The sequence below is a fragment of the Tarenaya hassleriana genome, unplaced genomic scaffold (assembly GCF_000463585.1).
Source record: "Tarenaya hassleriana unplaced genomic scaffold, ASM46358v1 Cleome28, whole genome shotgun sequence".
In the NCBI taxonomy this organism is placed as follows: domain Eukaryota; kingdom Viridiplantae; phylum Streptophyta; class Magnoliopsida; order Brassicales; family Cleomaceae; genus Tarenaya; species Tarenaya hassleriana.
This window is the reverse complement of record NW_010966021.1, coordinates 186,474-206,125: the sequence shown is the minus strand read 5'-3', so window position 1 is coordinate 206,125 and position 19,652 is coordinate 186,474. Positions and strand designations below refer to the sequence as shown.

Below are 19,652 nucleotides of genomic sequence, written 5' to 3'. Positions count from 1 at the left end.
GGGGGGGGTCATTTGATTGAGACAAAAAGGCAAAAGGCTAAACCTGGTCTTTGACACGCTCCTCATCGTACTCTTGCTTGTGTTTCTTGAACTCGGCAATTGAGTTCTCGACCTCCTTAACCAGTTCATCCGTTGAGAACTGCACTTCAATGTGTTTTGTTAGTTCTTTTATCGTATTAATCGTTGCCTGTAAAAAATCCGAACTATAACTAGATAAAGGAAAGCATTAGGGGTGACTATTTCAAAACTTGAACCAATAGGACCGGATAATATACAATTATACCAAAATTGAATATGATTTAAAAAAAAAATCGAATGATACGACTTTTCTAAAATGGGAAAGACTAAACAATTGATTAAAAAATAGGAAAATAAAAAAAAACCAAATGTCCGTAGCATACCTCCAAATTTTCACGCTTGAAGATGTCTCCGACAGCCAAATTCTGCTTAATAACGTTGGTAATACTCTCTCTTTGAGTTTGTAGAAACTCATTCACTGCTTTGGGGCTAGAAAGCGAAGCCAATTGCTCTTCACTTAGCTTCATTTTTGCCTGCAAGACAAAATGTATGAAAAGGGAAAACATGCAAGCAAGAGAGAGAGAGGGAGAGATCACATTGCTCTAATTCAACGTTTCCTTGTGCTTTTACCTGTATCTCTAGAAGCCTGGCTCCATAGAACTGCCTACCTTGCTCTTCGAATAAAGACTGAGGAATCTCCACTTCCACCATCTGTAGGAACAAAACGTAAAATAGAATAGTGGTTTCGGATCAATGAATGCGAAACAAGGACAAAGATTACGAGTGGGGGAACAAACAAAAACTTTGCCCGCACAGAGAAAAAATCTCGATCTAGATGGGTTTTTTTTTTTTTGTCATTTTCAGAACACAGGAGTGACCTTCCGAAGCTGGTCCAGGATGGCATTATCGGCTGCCTGTTCCTTCGCGTTTTGCTCCATCTCTTGCAACTGTTGCAGCATAGCTTCCTCTACCTGTTTATGCATGTTACATACATTATGACGGGAGAAAATTATTTCCAAGAAGATACATTTTCTGAATTACGAAATTGTATTTCCCCGCCCGGTACCTCCTTCAAGGTGGTGCATCCAGGGAGTAACTTTTCAGCAAGCGAGTCATCCAATGGTGGTAAATCTCTGTAGAACAGCTCTTTACACTCAACCTGAAGGTAAAAAGATAAGAAAAAAGACAGCAAGGAAGACAAGTTACCATGATGGAGATATGATTTGGTTGTCCTTGTCTGTAGTGTGTTCATTGTTTTTTGGTTATTTTTTTGTTCTTCCATATTGGTCTTAATCCTAGGCAACACTAGTGTAGGCAAAAACTCACAGTGAACTGAGCATGTAGGCCACGAAGATTTTCCTGCTTCCATGTATCTGGAAACACGAGAGGAAATGACTTCTTTTCACCCGGTCGAATTCCTATGATTGAATCAAGGAATCCAGGAAGTACTTTATCCCCGTCTTCTGTGTCAAAATGGAAACCTGCACAGAACATCATATTAGAACATCACTCGCAAACGAGAACGAGAAAGAGACAATGTCAAACACAGTAGAATATTTCCAAACCTTTGCTCTCAGCATCTGGAATGTTTTGACCATCCGATCCGTCCTGACCTATTGTCGTAGCAGATATATCGATGACTACGAGATCCCCCACCTGCACGATTTTTTGGTTTAATATGGCAATTCATGATACCGGAAACGGGTTCTTCCCCTTATTCCCATAACCGTTAAAGAGTTATGGTCATTATTTTAGTTCTATCAATGATTCCTCTTAGATCTCATGATTGGCCCCTAAACCAAAATCCAGAACAAGGAGTATTAGATTAATGGCTGGTTTAGCTTGGTTTAGTTTGGTTATCTTGGTTTGAAGTGCTAAATTTTCTCTTCTATGGATTCATGAAGGACAAGTATTTATACACATCAAACCAAGCTAGACCGGCCTAAACCGGGTCATGTTCTTTAATCAGGAGCTCGGTTACCTGCAGCCCTCGATCAGTTATGATCTTCAGTGCACCAAGGGATTTGTGCCGCTGTCTTATTTCCTTCTCGCAAGCTTGTTTTGCATCTATATCACTGTCTATTTCAACGACGACTTTCAAATTTTTGTATCCATCTTCGGGGTTCCATCTTATTTCGGGTGCAACATCAACAACGACGTCATATCTGAGGCACAAACAAAACCGGGTTAGTCAGTAATGGATTCTTTGAGTTCAGACTGCCATGTAGAGAATAACAAACCTAAGAATGTTGGAAGAGGTAAATATCTTCTCCATTTCTGCAAAATTTGTTGCTATCCTTATCGAGTCCTTCAAAGCTCTTCCAGTCACCTAAAGATCGATGGCTCGTACCAAGATGTTAAAAGACAAGAAATTTACACCCAAAAAGCTACCGAAAGCTATAGATACACACAACAGTTGCTTTTAAGCTGAATCTAGCTCGTAACTCATTCCATGAATGTGTGTAGAATCTTCTGATGAGAACATATAATTGTGGAACACATTCTTGTTACTGATACCAACAATCAAACATACCGAAGACACGGCATGAGGGAGCGTTCGTTTCAGTATAGATTCGACTACTGCGCTCTGTACGTGCTGCTTCCCAATGTAACCAACAAGAATACTCTCCGGAACTTTCCCGGGACGAAATCCAGGTACCTAGAAAACCAAGCAATTGCCATGAACTAGGGCTTTTCCATCAAACACAATAGGAACATTTCCAGCAAAGATTCTGTTTTTTGTTGCAACACGAATCCATGGACATGTCTTGTAAGAGAAAAACTACCTTTGATCTCTTCATGAATTCCTTTATCACTTGCTTGTAGCAATCTTCGCAGACAACTGGTGGAACTTCTACACTCAGTCTCACCTAAATTGAGCAACTTCCAATCATCAAAACTCGAGTTTATTACAACGTCAAACAACACACCAGAGATCAAGCCCGAACACACAGGATTCAACATTTCCGACAGATTGACTGAATTAGAAACCTCTTACACGTGAATTCGGTTCCACGGTCTCGGTAACCTGGAGATCAGCGGGAAGCCGATCTTCTTCGACGCCGGCATCGACGGCGGAGGAAGCCGCGAACCGCCGGAAACTGCTTCCGTGACACGAAGATTCTCCGAAAAACCTAATTCGGTTCGAGACACAAGACAGTTCGAGCGGTCTGATGGACGACAATTTCCCGCCGAACCGCGAGACAGAGCCATTGCAAGAAAGGAACAGAGGATAGGAGCAGAAGAGGGGAGAGCGGTTACGTTGAAGACAAGAAGAAGAAAACAGATTGAGCTTTGTCGCGGCAGAGTTCATCACGCAGAGCTCCATTGTCGCTCTTCTTCTTGCTCTGAGCTTGAAGACCCGAAGAAAGCTTTGAAAGCGCTTCTTGTAGATAAAGCTCTGTAATTTGTTGTTTGCATATATCCGGAAACGGTGCGTTTTCGAGCTAATAAATAAATATTTTCAATGAAAAACCACCGAAAAGAAAACCCGAAAAATATAAAAGGAAAATCTAAAATATCATCTCAGGGAAAAACATATTGAAATTACCATCAGATTAATTTGTTTACTTAATCCTTAATTTCAGTACTGAGCTTTAATAAATATGATATCTTTTTTATTTTTTAAAATATATCTTCTAAAATTTGAGATAAATATTTTCATAAAATATCTGTGAATTATATGAAAAATTCTTACCTTTTTTTTTTTTTGAGTCTCCTTTTTATGTAATAAATGAGGTTTGATGAACATAACAGATGGTCCAGTACCTCTGCGTTAAACGACCACTTGGGAAGAATCTGAGAGAGAGAGAGAGAGAGAGAGAGAGAGAGATGGAAGGGGTAGGGTCGAGGCTGAGCCGTACATCGTCGAGGTACAGTGGTCCGACGGCGACGGCGGTTTTCACCGGCCGAGTCAGGAAGTGGAAGAAGAAGTGGGTCCACGTGTCCACTTCATCCACTGCCGGCTCTCGCGCCTCCAAATCCAACGGTCGCGGTAACACCGGCAACCTCTTCCTCTGCAGGTGGACCCCACTTTCTCCGGCCTCCTCCGCCGCCGGCGAGACAGAGGAACCGCCGCGACGGAGGTTCAGATACGCTCCTGTAAGTTCGCTGTCTGCTTGAAAGCTCCGGGTTTTTTTTTTGTGGACACTAGGGTTTTGGTCGGAGGATCAATTCGATGACTCCTCTGGTTTCTTTTTTGGGCAGATTGCGATGCTTGAACAGAGAGAAAAAGGGGCGTCGAGTAAGCAAGAAGCCGAAGCTGAGGAGGAGGAGGAGGAGACTGAAGAATTCGAGACTGAAACACCGTCGCCGAAGAACGTCGAACTGAACATGAACTTGATGACGATGGACACGGACCAAACTTCAGAGGTGAGAATGTCAATGGGGTGGAACCTAAAACTCAGGTTTCAGTCAAAGTTTTGTCCTTTTTCTCACATATGTACATGTGGTTGGCTCCTCTGCAGGAGCCGAAGACTGGTCGCTTGGATCTTGGAGTGTGTCTGAAGGATCTAAACGACGAAGACAGTCACGTTGACTGAAGTAAAAAAACACGAGTTTCGGATTCTGGGCAACAGTAAAAATCTCTCCTTTGGTACTAATAATGTCGAATAGTGTAGTTACGATCGTCCCTGAATGCAACTTTTAGATAGGCTTTAACGGACTTGAACGGTCCTTTATGTATGTATGTATGTAAGATGTAGTAAGACATAAGCTGGAAGGATCGCAGTTTCTGCAGATTCGTACCTGTGGAAGAGAATAAATAAGAACCCTAATTCCACCAAAGCTAAATTAGCAACACCCATAAGCCGATTAGAGATTTAGGAAGAACAATGCCTACCCAAGCAAAAGATGATTATGGAATCGTGTTCAGGAAATGAATACTCTAAAAAGCAGAAAGGCTAAGACACAAGAAAGATGTGCAAGTTTACTCTGAAACGCAGTTTAACAGAGAAGGGGATCTGTAGGAAAATTTTGGAAACCAGTCACCATTGGTGACTTTTTCAAGCTTCAGATCCTTTCTCGCCGCCTTCTTGCCCCTCCACTGCCTGAGAAACACCAACCTCTGCTGGCCTTATAACTCGATCATACAACATGTACCCAGGCTGCATTCATCAAAAGAAAACCGATCAACAAAAGGGATCATAAAACTATATCAAGGAGGGAACTCTCCATCTATGCGTGATCTGCAAACTACTGTACATGCCCAGGGTTCACCTAGTGCAAGAAAGAGAGAGAATCAAATCAAATAAAACCAAGCAAAGCTCTGTATCTTACCTTCAAGACATGGGCAACTGTTCCTTCTGGCTTAGAGGCATCTGGTACTTGGAACAGAGCATTATGTCTGTTTGGATCAAATGGCTCGTTCATAGGATCGTATTTCTCCAACCCAAATTTCTTGAACACCTGCAGTAGTACACAGATGAATCGTCTTTTTCAGAAACCAGCCTCGTGTATCGTTCTAGTCTCGAGAAGAAGGATGAATAATTAACCCGAGAGTGAGATATTAGCATCATTCAGACATAGTTTTACCTCGGCTAACTGTTTCTCAGTCATCTCCACCCCTTCCAGTAGAGTCTTCAACAGTGGAGCAGCCCCAGCTGAATCTTTTGACGTGTCAATCTTTGAGAAACTCTCCTTGACAACCGAAGAAGCTCTGCCAAGATTATCCGCCACGTCCAAAAGGCTCTTTGCAAAATTCTGCAGCAACATTTTGGGACAAAAAGTATCAGTACGTGTCTTGTGAATAAAACACGATCATTCAAGAAAGAGGGCATATGGATAACTAACCTGTATAGCATACTTTTTGGAGTTCTCGGCTTCTCGTCTTGTCCTGTCCATGACATTCTCCATCTCTGCGTAAGTACGAAGAACTTTGTCTTTCATTTGTTCAAGCTCTTGGTGCTTGGATGCTAGAAGCTCTTCCTTCTCAGCCACAAGTTTCACCAAATCATCCCTCGACAAATCATCGATGTCGGCCTCAGAATCTGAATCGGAAAAATACAGTTTGTTTAGTACCTCTCCGGCTTCTTTGAGCAGAAATAGACAAAGAATCACCATATTCTGAATCAAGACCTGATTCTTTTTTATCGGCTGTATCTTTCCCTGCCTCGGAATCTTTATCGCCAGCAGCTTCATTGGCACTCGAGGCTTCAGTGTTATTCTCTTTTTCATTGAGTTCAGGTGATGCAGAGGAAGAAAAATCAAATCTTTGAAGCGCAAAGGAATCTACTGTTAGGCGGTTGAAAAGGGAATCCTGAGCAAGAACAAGCTAAACAGCGTGTAAGCCAGTTAATTCAATGTCCAAAGCATCCTTGTCTAAAAATGCAAACCCACATGAGGTTTTCATTGGTCAAAAACATGAATCTGCTCGGAAATTGAAAACAGCTACTTCAAGATAGTGTCGTTAAAGGAAAAACAGCATAATATACTAAATCGTCACATGAATCTCTATGATCTTTAGAACCGAGTACAGAGCACACCATGTATTCTAGAAATCAGCAGAATTGTAAGACAAACACAACCAATTTTGGTCCTAACAAGACAAAGATAAAAACATATGTCGCACATTCAATTATGTCATCGCAGCTAAGTATTGAATAACAGTTATTCATTAATCAATGAGATGAACAAAGGATTAAGAGTAAAAACCCTAATAACCCAAGGCAACCCTAAAGCAGATTACACACCAATGTATGTATACCCACATCCGGAAAATGCAAAATAATATCATAAGATCACTGTTAACTTATTACAACAACAAAAAAGTCATATTTCATACAGAAATGATAAATTTGGGACCAAAATCAAACAAACCTTTAAACCCTAGCAAAACCCTATGAAGCAATTAAGCACGAATTATCATCAAATCCTCTGACAAATGAAGAACCTTACATTCGCGGGGGATTCTTGAACGAAGGAATGAAATTGGCCGGAGAAGATCGGAACCCGATTCCTCGCCGGTGAAGCGACGGCGGCGACCGACGAGCGTGAGCCTGCGCTTCGAGAAATTCGAGACAAAACCCTCGAAACCAACATCACGAAGATGTGTAATAAACAAACCAGAAATCAGGGGGGGAAAAGAAAACAAAAGAATCGAAACTTTATTCGGAGAGAAAATGGAGAGAATTATTGTGTTTATGTCGGAAGGATCGGGATAACAGACGTGCCTTTGGGCAAGTGGGAAAGCTTTCTTTGGGGTTAAATGGGTGATGACAAATTGACCAAAATGCCCTTATACGACGCGAGGGTATTATTGTCAATGTGTGATAATATCTTTGAAGCCAAAGTCGCACGAGGATAAATTGGGCAATTGCAAAAATAACCTTAAATGATACATTGGACTTTATTATATACCCTTCATAAAAAAAAGAAAAAAGACAACATCAAATATAACCTTATAAATATAGTTTCCCTATAATAATCTTTATTAATTTATATAATATAATAAAATAAAATAAAATTCTTTTATATTTCTCTCTTCTCTCTCCACCTCTCTCTCCCGCTTTCTTCTCTCTCCACCTCTCTCTCTCTCCTGCTTTCTTCTTTCTCCACCTTTTGCTCCATTGTCTCTCTCCTTTCTTGCGCTCTCTCTCCTCTCCTCCTCTCTCTCTCTTTTATCTCTTCTCTCTCACGTTTTCTTCTCTCTCCACCTCTCGCTCCATTGTCTCTCTCCTTTCTTGCGCTCTATCTTTCCTCTCATCCTCTCTCTTCTGTCTCTTCTCTCTCGTCTCTCTCTCGCTTTCTTCTCTCTCCACCTCTCTCTTGCTAATAGATAATTTATCATTTTAAAATATGTTATTCATTTTGGACATTTATAATTTTTGTTGTTTTTGAATTTATATTTGAACTATATGATATGGATGAGTCAAACGGATCAAATCGAGTAAATTCTCCAAACTGGGCAAACTCGCAAAGCTCATCAAAATAGTCATACTCATCAATCTGGTCTTACTCTTCAAACTGATCATATTACTCATATTATATGTTGTTTTATACAAACATAATGAATATAGATGATAAAAAGAATGATAATTATTTATTACGAGTCTTGTCATAAGTGGATAGTGAAAACAATATCCTAGAAAATTTTGCATTCATGTAATGACATAATAAAGATACTGTATTAATACATTCCAAATTTATATTTTGTAATAAAATTTTAGGATTTAGTTGAAAGAACGTATATTATAAAATTAAAGTATTGTAGTTAGGGAGTTAGAATTATTTTCAACTTAAAATATTTGTTATATAGGGTGATTATTAATATACAGTTTATACGTGATAAAAACATGAATTTCGATAAGGTGCGACGGTTTGACTAGTTTGACGATGCTACGAGTTTGACGGTGAGACGGTTTGTGCAAAAAAATATCGATCTAAATAATGTTTTGAATATTCAATGTGGTGTATATGAGTTATTATAACATATTTAACATGTTTTTATTAATCGTAATTCATCTGAAAAAAATAATATCTTATACCCTAAGACAATATGTTACACACTCTATTAGAACTTTAGGGTTTCATATGAGAGAACATGCATTGTCAAGAAAACAAAAGATATTAAATTTAGAGACCTAGAATTAGTTTCAATCCAATATACTTGTTCATCGGGGCGATAATCAATATGTTTACAATTTACAATTGTTAAATTTACGAAATTCGATAAGGTGCGACGGTTTGACTAGTTTGACGGTGCGACGAGTCTGACGGTGAGACGGTTTGTGTAAAAAAAAATATCGATCTAAATAATGTTTTGAATATTCAATGTGGTGTATATGAGTTATTATAACATATTTAACATGTTTTTATTAATCGTAATTCATCTGAAAAAATAATATCTTCTACCATAAGACAATGTGTTACACAAACTCTACTAGAACTTTAGGGTTTCACATGAGAGAACATGCATTGTCAAGAAAACAAAAGATATTAAATTTAGAGACTTAGGATTAGTTTCAATCCACGATACTTATTCATCGGGGTGATAATCAATATGTTTACAATTTACAATTGTTAAATTTGCGAAATTCGATAAGGTGCGACGGTTTGACTAGTCTGACGGTGCGACGAGTCTGACGGTGAGATTATGTGGTTCTTCTGTTAAGACCTTTTTTAGAGATTGAATATGTTTTCACAATGAAGATGGAAATATGACGAAAGTGTGACTTTTTGTTGAATTATGTTCATTCTTCATCTATTAATGCATTTTTTATAACACCAAATCTTCTGGAATCGAACCAAACTTAACTTTAAAAAATTTCCGAAAATCGAAACTTTTTTAAGAAACTCTGATTTTTTTAACAAAAAACGAAACGGAACCGTAACAAAACTAGAACCCAACTGAATCGAATAATATACGGTACTAATATCGTACTAAAACCAGAACCCACCCTTAATGCATACTATACATATTGATATATATATATATATATATATATATATAAATACTTATTCGTAAATCATATTGGAAAATAATATAATCTATCCTAACCTAATGTGTTACAAAAATTGTACTAAAACTTTGGGATTTTTTTTTGGGAGAACATGCATTGTGAGAAACAAAAAGGTGTTAAAAACTGAGAGCTAGATTTAGATTCATCGTAAGATACTTGATGACTGAGATGATAATTGATAAGTTTATAGTTTGCAGTAGCCAAATTTGCGAAAACCGATAAGGTGCGACGAGTTTGACGGGTACTAACGGTGTGTTGAGTTTGACTGGTGTGACGGTTTGTGAAAATAAATTGTTGGTCTAAATTAAGTTCTGATGCTTCGGTGTGGTGTATAGGGGTCATTATAACATATTTAACGAGTTTTTGTTATCTGTAATTCATGCGGGGAAAAACTATTTCCTACCCTAAGCCAATGTGTTAGAAGACAAGTTTGATGTACTCACGAGTTTGACGGGTTTGACAAGGCATGAAGATTTTACCCGATAAAATATATATGATTAAAAGGATGTTTGGAGAGTACACATGATTCAAATACAACTAATTAAAAAGAGGATAATGGATTCATGAAGAAGAATCTTGATGTTCCTCTGGAGGCACCGTTACTTCTTGACGTTCCTCATGGATTCCCTTTCTTCCCTTTCGACCTTTGGTTTATCTCTTTGTTCGTTGCTTTTTGGAAGGTGGATCTGTCGATCCAAAGGCAATGTATGGACTTTTAACATCCTTTTTTCTTTTGCGCATCGGTCGTTTACTCTGTTGAACCGACTCCTTAGGAGTATCAGGAACCTCCTCATGCATTGAAAAAGCCACATTCTCTTCTAAAAAACGAGGTCTCAACTCGAGCTCGGTGTTTGTGTTATAGTAACTACCCGTTGAAATATCATCCTCTTTGTTGCGCTTTATCTCAGACCAATCTTTTGCTTCAACGGTGATTCATGTCTTCTTCAGAACCCTTTCAATTTTTTCAATTATTCTTCTTTCGATTTTTTCAGTTAACCGAATGGTTTCATATGGTTAACACTTCATTGTAATCTTGGGAGCCTAATGAATGTCTTTCAAATCATATACAAAAGGAACCTGGAAAAATAAAATTAACACTCATTATCAGTTTTGTTTGACCGGTGTGACCAGTTTGACCAGTTTTATCATATTAGTCAAACTCGTCAAACTGGTCACACCTTTCAAATGCAATCAGTGTGACTAGTATGGCCATTTTGTATGCGGCCAGTGTGATCAGTATGACAACATTACTTCATCACTAGTTTTACTAGTATGACGGTGTGACTACTTCACTAGTATGACCGGTGACAGGTATACCCAGTTTGATAAAACTAGTCAAACTCGTCACACCCTTGAAGTGTGACTAGTGTGACGAATATGACCACTATGGTAGAAACCAGTGTGACCAGTGTGACGGTGTGACGACTTCACTAGTATGACCATTGACGGGTGTACCTAGTTTAATATGACTAGTCAAACGTGTTACACCCTTCAAGTACGACCAGTGTGACGAGTATGACCATTACGATACTGATAGAGACAAAACTCTCATATGACTTGATTTCAAACCGAAAACCTAATTTTCCTTAACTGTAAAACTCGAATACTATAACTCATTCGACTAAGATCTTGTCTACCGTAAATATTTGTCCAAGTACACATATATCAAATTAAAAAAAAAAACTAACTTTTTCGGTGAGATATAATGAAAACTTTACTTGAAAATCTTCGCAAATAGAAGTCGAAAACGATGAAGACGAAGCCATTTTGAAGTGAAGAGAAAAAATCGCACAAGAAATCGCCAATAAAATTGGCTGGAGAATGTCCGTTAGAGAAAAATCGTGAAGAAGAGAGGAAGAAGAAACTGAACAGTTTTTTTTAACTTAATAATTTTTTATTTGACAACTACCCACTTTCTCTCCCTCTTTTGTCATCTTCATTCAGATTATTACACGTGTAATTTTTTAGAAGGGTGGGATTGTCTTTTTAACGTTTTTCAATTTTTTTTTGAAACCCTAACTGTTCAAGGGTATGTCTTGAAGTCCATGTTACGTTTTAAAGGTATATTTGTAATATCCCTGGATAGATTACTATCGAACCCTCTCGAACCTTCACAGAGTTCTTTCGGACAAGAACTCTGTTCGACTTCTGAACAAATACAAACCTGTACACATATATACGTACTTAAACCACGTACAAATACAGGTATAAAGACATTATTGTTTACTTGGAATTGTCGATGGACTTGTGCCCTGAATGAAATCCGAATGAGTCGCTTCATTCTTGCTGCCGATGGTCCGACTCTAGGCCGGTTAAGTAGTCGTGTCTGGTACAAACGGCAAACAATTAAACCAATAAGGACAAAGCTAAACCGATCGGTTTAACCGCGTGAAAGAAGAAGAAGAGAGTTGGTGAAGGTTCTTGAGCTTACTTGATTCTACGGGACAATCGGTACAATCCAGTTCCTGCCATGGCGACATTTACACAGAAGAGATTCCATTTTTTCTGCAAAATTTTCCTAGTTTACAAAATAACAATGCATCAATTTTTCATCCAAAAAAAAAACAATGCATCAATTATAAAGTTTTTCATTGTACATCAAAACATTTTTAAAGCAATATATATGTATATATAACAACGGTTTAAACATATATTGGTATCTGATAAGATTCTTGTATTTTTTTTTAACTCACGGCAGAACTATCAACTATATATAGAGTTCAGTTCTTGATCTGAACAAAAAGTCCAAGGATTCAGGAACACAAGAACAAACCAAAAAAGACATGCATGAGATCAGATAAAAGCAAGTACGGACTGGTTTTAGGACCAACAGGGTAGTTCCGCAGAGCCCGGAGTTTCTATCTCAGCCGTCATGAAATCTCTGTCTTCGTTCGCTTATTACAGTTAACATTCCGACAGAAACAAACTCAAACAAATTATCCGGAAAACGAGAGGATATACCCACAAAACTGAAGACCCATTTCGAGTTTAGCCAAGTACGTCGCATAATACTTTTGGGCCATGTCGCCCAATTACGTATGACCCGGTTTCATTCTAGGCCCAAAACGGATAAGGTGACTCTCTCTCTATATAAATATGTGTGTGTATATAAGTATGTTGTATTGTGTAGTGGATTCAGAACTGAACCCTTTGGGCAATTTTGTTGTAATTTTTAGGGTAAATAAATAGGGTTTGATAATAATCTCTCAAGAGATTCATATTTATATGTATTACGAATATGGTGGAGGAGTTATATATTCGTAAATGATATAGTATGAATTGCTAAAATATATACATGTGTTTGGTGAAGTATATACTTGTATTTAGTAGTGAAATTTAAGTTCAGAAATTCTGCACGGGCTGCAACACGGGTGTGTTAATTCCAACACGGGGCAGTGTTAGATTCAACACGGATTGTGTCAAATGTAACATGGGCGTGTTGATTGCAACACGACCGTGTTAGATTCAACACGGGTCGTGTCAATTCTCTGAGAAAATGTTGTTTTTTTGCTCAGACATTTGACACGGACCGTGTTAGGTGCAACACGGACCGTGTTATTGCACAGACATTTGACACGGATCGTGTCAGATTCGACACGAACCGTGTTAAATGTCTCGAACATGAACAAATGCGATTTTTCGCATAAAAACTAATAATTGATGCAACTTTTGATGATGTCTATGGTGGTTTATAACCAAAAACGTCAGAGAATGTTCAAAACATGAGATCTAATTCATTTTGAGAGATTTTGTGAGCACTTTCGGTAGTTTCTTGCAAAAACTCTCCCGAAAGCTTTCGTTCATCTTTTTCTTCACGTTTACTTGTCTGTGCGTTCTTGAACGAGCAATTGTAGAACGTATTTCTCTTCATTGTATCTCAGAATCATATTCCGATAGTCTTTGTTCGTAACAGACGGAATAACGGTTTTAGGAAAGTGTCTTCACGCCTTGGAGAGATATCCGGTCCCTCGGTTCGATTTCATTCTCGTTTTTCCGTTGTTTTTCCTCCAACTTTTCTAACAGAAGCCAGCTATGAAAGGAGGTTAAATATTCACACATGAAACATGAACAATCACAGCTTTATATGAACAAACCCCAACGTTACTTTTCAACCGAAACGTGCAACGTCATCAAACAGACTTATGATTAATATTATAACTAAGCTTTAGTCTTAGAATAAAAACAAAAGAGCCATCATCTATAGAACATCTCTATGTAATGTATAGAGTTGCAATGGACTAAATTTAATCATAGTATTAGTTACAATAACTAATCGTATAAAGTGCAATGGAGAATTTAAAAACGAGATTCGATATTTGTTAACGTTCCACGCAAAGATTAGAACTGTTGCTTCTGTCTCCCAAATTAAATAGCTTTAGCTATATGCTCACCACCACATTTGATATATAGGGGGCAATTGCTCCGTTACCAGTCGCGAACGGAACGATTACAGTTTTTAGCGGTTGCGGACGATTAAAAAACCGACCGATAGAACCACAACAAAACGTGAAATTTCTAATTACAACCTTATAGTCGTGTTTTGTGTTTTGGTAACTTTCAAGACCTTTGATAAAAAAAAAGACCAAAATACATTTTTTTTAAAATATATTTTTTAATAATAAAATTCATTTTTTACTTAAAAATAAATTAAATTGATAAAATTTATAATTTAATTATTTTATAAATTTGGTAAATAGTTTTTTTATCCAATGATAATAAAAATTAATTAATAACTATTTTTAAAAATATATTAAATTTATATCTTTTTTTTATAATTTATATCAAACCGCACCGTAATCATAGTCAACCATTTGTTTAATCGCAACCACCCGCAATTACTCACTGTAAACAACAAATTATCAATAAGTACTAACTCTTCACAATCACAAAAAAAATGTACTAAAAACGTGGACACTCGTAACTGCAACCATAGCGGTACAACCCATCAGATTGTAAGACTAGTATTATAATTTATATGAAAAGTAACATTGGGGTTTATATAATAAAATGTACACACTATCCTTATTTGTAAATTATAATACTAATTACTACCCTTATATTTGACTCAAGACCAGAAAGTTGTGGCCAATCTCTTATTAACAATAGTCTCAGATTGTAAACAAATATCTTGATTAGTTGGTACAAAGCAACATTAAGTCATTAACTACTTACTTGAAAACCTGTTTTTGGTACGTTTTTTTTTTTTTGGTGGTAAAGTAGCTTTCAAACCCTTTTAATGATTACATGTTTTGATTATACCATTCCACCAAACCTCCTTCAAACAAATTGAAAGCTCAAACCTTTGTTAGAGTTTCACACCAAAGGAAGAAACCTAAAATCAACAATCATGGACATGATGATGCAGAAGAGGGTTCTCATACTGCTCATCATATCTCATCATCTCCCGGTGAAAATACCGAAAACAGACGGCAAAGTTCCCGCAGTTATCGTGTTTGGAGACTCTTCCGTGGACTCGGGGAACAATAACCAGATATCCACGGTTCTAAAGAGCAATTTCCATCCTTATGGCCGGGATTTCATCGGTGGTCTGGCCACCGGAAGATTCTCAAACGGGCGGATCCCGTCCGATTTCATTTCCGAGGCTTTCGGGATAAAAAAGACGGTTCCCGCGTACCTGGACCCTGCATATGACATTGCAGACTTTGCTACTGGAGTCTGCTTTGCTTCAGCTGGAACTGGCTATGACAATGCAACTTCTGATGTGCTTGTAAGTCATATAAACATATATAACTATATAGTATGGTACTGTAACATTATTTAGATTGTATTCCATATGGCCTGATATGTAATTATGTAGTCCGTAATACCACTGTGGAGAGAATTGGAGTACTACACGGAGTATCAGAGCAGGTTAAGAAGCTATCTGGGAGAAGACAAAGCAGAGGAAGTAATTGAGGAAGCACTTTACCTGATAAGCTTAGGAACCAATGACTTCCTTGAGAACTATTACCCTCTTCCTCGGAGATCATCTCAGTATTCTGTCGATGAGTACCAGAACTACTTGGCGGGTATAGCTAGGGATTTTGTCACGGAGCTTTACAAACTCGGAGCTCGGAAGATTTCTCTAACCGGGCTCGTTCCAATGGGATGCTTGCCCTTGGAAAGAACCACTCGTATCTTATACGGAAGCCAATGTATCGAAGAATACAACAATGTCGCCAGAGATTTCAACACCAAGTTAGGGTTTATGGTCACCGAGCTGAACAAGGACCTCAACGGAATCAAGCTGGTGTTCTCAAATCCATACGGGATCGTCTCTGAAATCATAAACAATCCTGCATCATTTGGTTAGTTTCAAACTTCAAAGTCCTGTTCCATGTGTAAGTACGCCTCAGAGGCTCTTAGAACGCCGATTGTTATGATAATGTTCCATGATTTCGATTTTGCAGGCTTCCACAATGTGAAAAGTGCATGTTGTGGAACAGGATACTATGAGATGAGCTACTTGTGTGACAAGATGAACCCTTTCACATGTTCAGACGCAGACAAATATGTGTTCTGGGACTCATTTCACCCGACCGAGAACACAAACGCCATTGTTGCAAGCCACATTTTCAAGCACAACCTCTCTCAGTTCCAGTGATACAAACCGAGTTCAGTGCAGATACAAGCAGATATGTTGGTGTGTCCATTTTTCAGCGAGATGAAAGTGTAACATAGAAATAAATCCATTGGCTAAGCTTCTTCCTTCTATCACCTCAGACAAATCCAATATCCGTCACTATATTCATGGTCATAAAGATAATAGCGTTAAAGAAACAATAATTTGAAAACTATCAACTTCCATGGTTTGAAAAACAAGAGCCAGGTGCAAGAAAGATCAAAATACCGAACAAGGAGCCAAACTGTTTGGAATTCTAAAACGTTCGAGCACGAAATGACACAGCTTGTAGCCTTACTCCTATTTTGGTGTTTTGGGGAAATGCAGCTTGATGAGGGCAGGAAGCTCGGCAAGCTCAACCCGTTGTTTCCCGAGCAAAATGCTCTTCAGCTTCTCGTCACAATTCACCACATTCTTGTTGTTTGGATCCTGAAAAGCATACCATGAAACAAAAGCAATCAATAAGAAACCAGTTTTCTTGACTGACACGGAACCATCCTAGCTGATGCCATGCATGTCCTGACCTGAAGATTGTTGGCTTTGATGTAGGACCAAACACGCATGAAACAGCCCAGACGAGAAATCTGAGACTGACCCACGAATTCTCGTAGTGCAGAGGGAATATTTACGAGGTCGATCAAGTTTGCCAGCTTCTTTGGGCTGTCCCCTATAGGCTTCCTCAGCTGCTGCGGCAGCATCTTCGTTAACACCTCCCAAAATTTAACAACTGGTCAATCGAACCAAAAAAAAAAATTATTTTCCTCTTAATTCAGCATGTCATATACTACTGCCTGATAAAGAAAGTTCCTTTCTTTCACCCAGTAACAGATTTTTTCTTAGCAAAGGAATATTACTCTTTGGGTAATTTCATCGAGCAGGTTGTGCGCAATGGTATAGCAAACCCAAGAACCAAACATAAAAGACAAAATACAGATAAGTTCGGAGAACAATTGAGAAGAACTCAAAGAAAGGATCGAGAATTTCTTCCAAGGACATGCATGCATACATACCTGTAGCTGATGTTAACGATTTTTTCAACGCTGCGACAGGGAGCGGTTGTTCGAAAAACACACGGCAAAACGAGGAAGAAAACGCGAGATTACGAAACCCTCTGAGTCAGCCAGAAGATCTCCCTCTCTACTTTCCTAGGCCCACGGGAGCTAGTTCTTGGATTTCTGTACGGGCCGACAGCTTGAACACGTTAACCCGACCAACATTTTCAAAACAATATAATATATATTATGACATTTAAATTAGTGGTTTTCCATTATTAATATTTCAAGTTTGGTTAACGATTTATATCTAATCTTTGCCTTGACGCGAATTCGGGCGGCGGAAATGATAGGAGAATCTAGCAAAAACTATTATTAAATATGCTATTTTTTTATCATTTATTGAAGATATTTGATTTTGTTTATTTGCGACATTTAAATAAAAAAGATTACGCCGAATATAAAAATGCATAAAGTTTTAAAAATTTGTATTTCCGGAAAAGATGGCGTCGAAATTTTCTGTCTTTTTTTATACAAGTTTAACCATGTACGTAACATAACAGGTGGGTGCAACGACATAAACTTGTTTTTTGAATAAAGTGTGGAAGTTATATCAAACTTCAAATATCCCATCTTTTATGAAGAGCCAAACAAGAATCACAACTCTCGAATCATCATCATTATCATTATCATTATTATTATTTTATTTTATATATATAAAAGTACAGTTGAGTGAAGGAGGGATTGACACGTGTCCCATATAGATTTATAAATTAATTCTCTGCTATTAATGTACACATTAATATATAGGGTATACGTATACATGTCCTTCAATATAAGCAATTTTTTATTATTAAATTAATATATCAATTTAATCTATCGTTATTTTTTGATATTTATTAAATAGATTATTTTTTTTATAAATAGACAAAACTCCCAATAGATATTTAATATATTAACTTATATTAATTTAAAAGTTTACTGATTTTTTTTTTTATGTACATAGATGTTCATCTATCTAATAACCGTATACAATTATTTTTAATATCTTATGATTTTAATTATTCTGTTAAGTTAAATGTATATATTTCATAAAAAAAATTAAATATATAGAATTAATATACTCTTATCTTACACGTATCTTTATATATATATATATATGATATCCTATATATATAATTTTCTTTTGTCCACATTCTTCCCCTTCATTTACTCCTCTATTTTTCGTTTTCTAATTAGGTTAATTCATTTATTGACTGCATTCAATATCTTTAAAATATATTTAATTTTCCTAATTTCCATAAATTACATTCATTCCCTCTATCATACATGTATTCACGATATTATATGTTAATAAAATATCTAAATATTTTAATAAAAAAATATCTATATGTTTTTTGTGTCTATATAAAGCGACACGTTTTGTTTGGGACTTTTGAGTTCAACACACAACAGAACAAAATCCACAGAAAACAACCACTACAAAACTTGCAAGAATCTAAATCTGTCTCTCCCTTTCGCCCTTTCTATGCAATTTTTATTATTTTTATAGTCTTTAAAACAAACATGTCACAACTAGCGGATGAATACATGGTATGGAATTCTTTAGTTTTTGGCTGTGTTTTTTTCTTTGTCATGTAGAGATTGCTTGCTTGCAGTGTATATAATCGCGGTGACTATGAAAAGTCCAAGATGTTGTTATATGTTACTCGATACACCTTTTTTTTTTTTATCTATAATCTTTATTGGAATGGTGAAATAGATCTAAGAACTTAACTCTTCAGGTTGATTTGGTTTTCAAATTTGTCGCCTATTGATCTATTTCAGAAAATCTACAATGGCGTTGAATCCACTTTACCCATATGGTTGGATTGCTCTTACTTATACATTTCATTTTTATATACGTTTTATTTTGCGAGTGAGTTTTTGTTTCGTTATTTGTTTATTCGAATCATTTGTCTGACTTTTAAAAATTAGCACCATTTATTGTTTTTATAATTTTAATTAAATTTGGTTTATTTGCAGATTAGATTATTTAAAAATATTTAAAAATTTGGTTATTTAACCTTTTTAATATTTTATATTTCTTTTTTTTCTTATAGAAGTATAGTTTTCTTTTATTGGAGCATTACACGTGTTTATATTTTTAAGAATATTAAGAGTTACGAATTAATTAATTAATTCTCAATTAAAAAATAGGAGAGATTACATATTCGTTTAATTCTCTACACATTACTTCATCGTATATTAGCTAAAAGCACTATATAGAAAAAAATTATGTATGTCTTTCGTATTTACACAAAAAAAAAATTAAAAAAATCAACTCTTATTTATTACATTCCTTCATCTTAATTATAGTCTATTATATAATTATATCTATATCTATTATAATTATAATAATTAAAGTCAAGATATTTTGAATAAATTATATTTAGAACTCTTTATTTATAATAACTAAATCCATTCGATGTTTGTGTTTATAATAATTAGATTCAAGGAGATGTTTTCTCTTTTAGGCTCCCGAGTGAACATTTTTAATCATTCAGATAATCGTTTCTTTCT

General features: G+C 36.6%; 5 protein-coding genes across 8 annotated transcripts in view; 2 read left to right on the top strand and 3 right to left on the bottom strand.

Moving 5' to 3' along the window:
- The window catches only part of LOC104817684 (trigger factor-like protein TIG, Chloroplastic), a 4,816-nt gene extending 1,400 nt beyond the window's left edge, over window positions 1-3,416 (bottom strand). For 3 of the 4 annotated variants that reach the window (XM_010546942.2, XM_010546941.2, XM_010546940.2), the window contains exons 1-12: window positions 3,017-3,416; window positions 2,805-2,888; window positions 2,552-2,677; window positions 2,259-2,347; window positions 2,000-2,183; window positions 1,584-1,674; window positions 1,345-1,499; window positions 1,085-1,177; window positions 897-989; window positions 649-729; window positions 402-551; window positions 44-139 (exon numbers count right to left, since the gene is read on the bottom strand). In XM_010546942.2, the coding sequence (XP_010545244.1) occupies window positions 44-139; window positions 402-551; window positions 649-729; window positions 897-989; window positions 1,085-1,177; window positions 1,345-1,499; window positions 1,584-1,674; window positions 2,000-2,183; window positions 2,259-2,347; window positions 2,552-2,677; window positions 2,805-2,888; window positions 3,017-3,346 (1,572 nt within the window). In that variant the 5' untranslated portion in view covers window positions 3,347-3,416. The remainder of the gene's footprint in view (window positions 1-43; window positions 140-401; window positions 552-648; window positions 730-896; window positions 990-1,084; window positions 1,178-1,344; window positions 1,500-1,583; window positions 1,675-1,999; window positions 2,184-2,258; window positions 2,348-2,551; window positions 2,678-2,804; window positions 2,889-3,016) is intronic. The other variant, XM_010546939.1, reaches the window with a different exon arrangement.
- A 360-nt stretch (window positions 3,417-3,776) lies between these two features.
- On the top strand, window positions 3,777-4,757 carry LOC104817682. The gene is made up of 3 exons (XM_010546937.1): window positions 3,777-4,119; window positions 4,225-4,389; window positions 4,485-4,757. The coding sequence occupies exons 1-3, from the start codon at window positions 3,850-3,852 to the stop codon at window positions 4,557-4,559; spliced, it is 510 nt and encodes a 169-aa protein (XP_010545239.1). The 5' UTR covers window positions 3,777-3,849; the 3' UTR covers window positions 4,560-4,757.
- Window positions 4,758-4,846: 89 nt separating this feature from the next.
- Window positions 4,847-7,056, bottom strand: LOC104817681 (protein GrpE-like). The gene is given in 6 exon segments (XM_019203030.1): window positions 4,847-5,123; window positions 5,296-5,424; window positions 5,551-5,718; window positions 5,809-6,019; window positions 6,021-6,289; window positions 6,913-7,056. Coding segments are annotated over 6 exon segments (1,023 nt in total). The 3' UTR covers window positions 4,847-5,021.
- Window positions 7,057-14,631: 7,575 nt separating this feature from the next.
- Window positions 14,632-16,190, top strand: LOC104817680 (GDSL esterase/lipase At4g26790-like). The gene is made up of 3 exons (XM_010546933.1): window positions 14,632-15,204; window positions 15,295-15,784; window positions 15,887-16,190. Exons 1-3 carry the CDS (start codon window positions 14,824-14,826, stop codon window positions 16,078-16,080), a joined length of 1,065 nt encoding a protein of 354 aa, XP_010545235.1. The 5' UTR covers window positions 14,632-14,823; the 3' UTR covers window positions 16,081-16,190.
- Window positions 16,191-16,242: 52 nt separating this feature from the next.
- On the bottom strand, window positions 16,243-17,274 carry LOC104817679 (upstream activation factor subunit UAF30). The gene is made up of 3 exons (XM_010546932.2): window positions 17,109-17,274; window positions 16,623-16,825; window positions 16,243-16,527 (listed from the first exon to the last, which is right to left on the bottom strand). The coding sequence occupies exons 2-3, from the start codon at window positions 16,794-16,796 to the stop codon at window positions 16,399-16,401; spliced, it is 303 nt and encodes a 100-aa protein (XP_010545234.1). The 5' UTR covers window positions 16,797-16,825; window positions 17,109-17,274; the 3' UTR covers window positions 16,243-16,398.
- Between the last annotated feature and the right edge of the window lie 2,378 nt (window positions 17,275-19,652).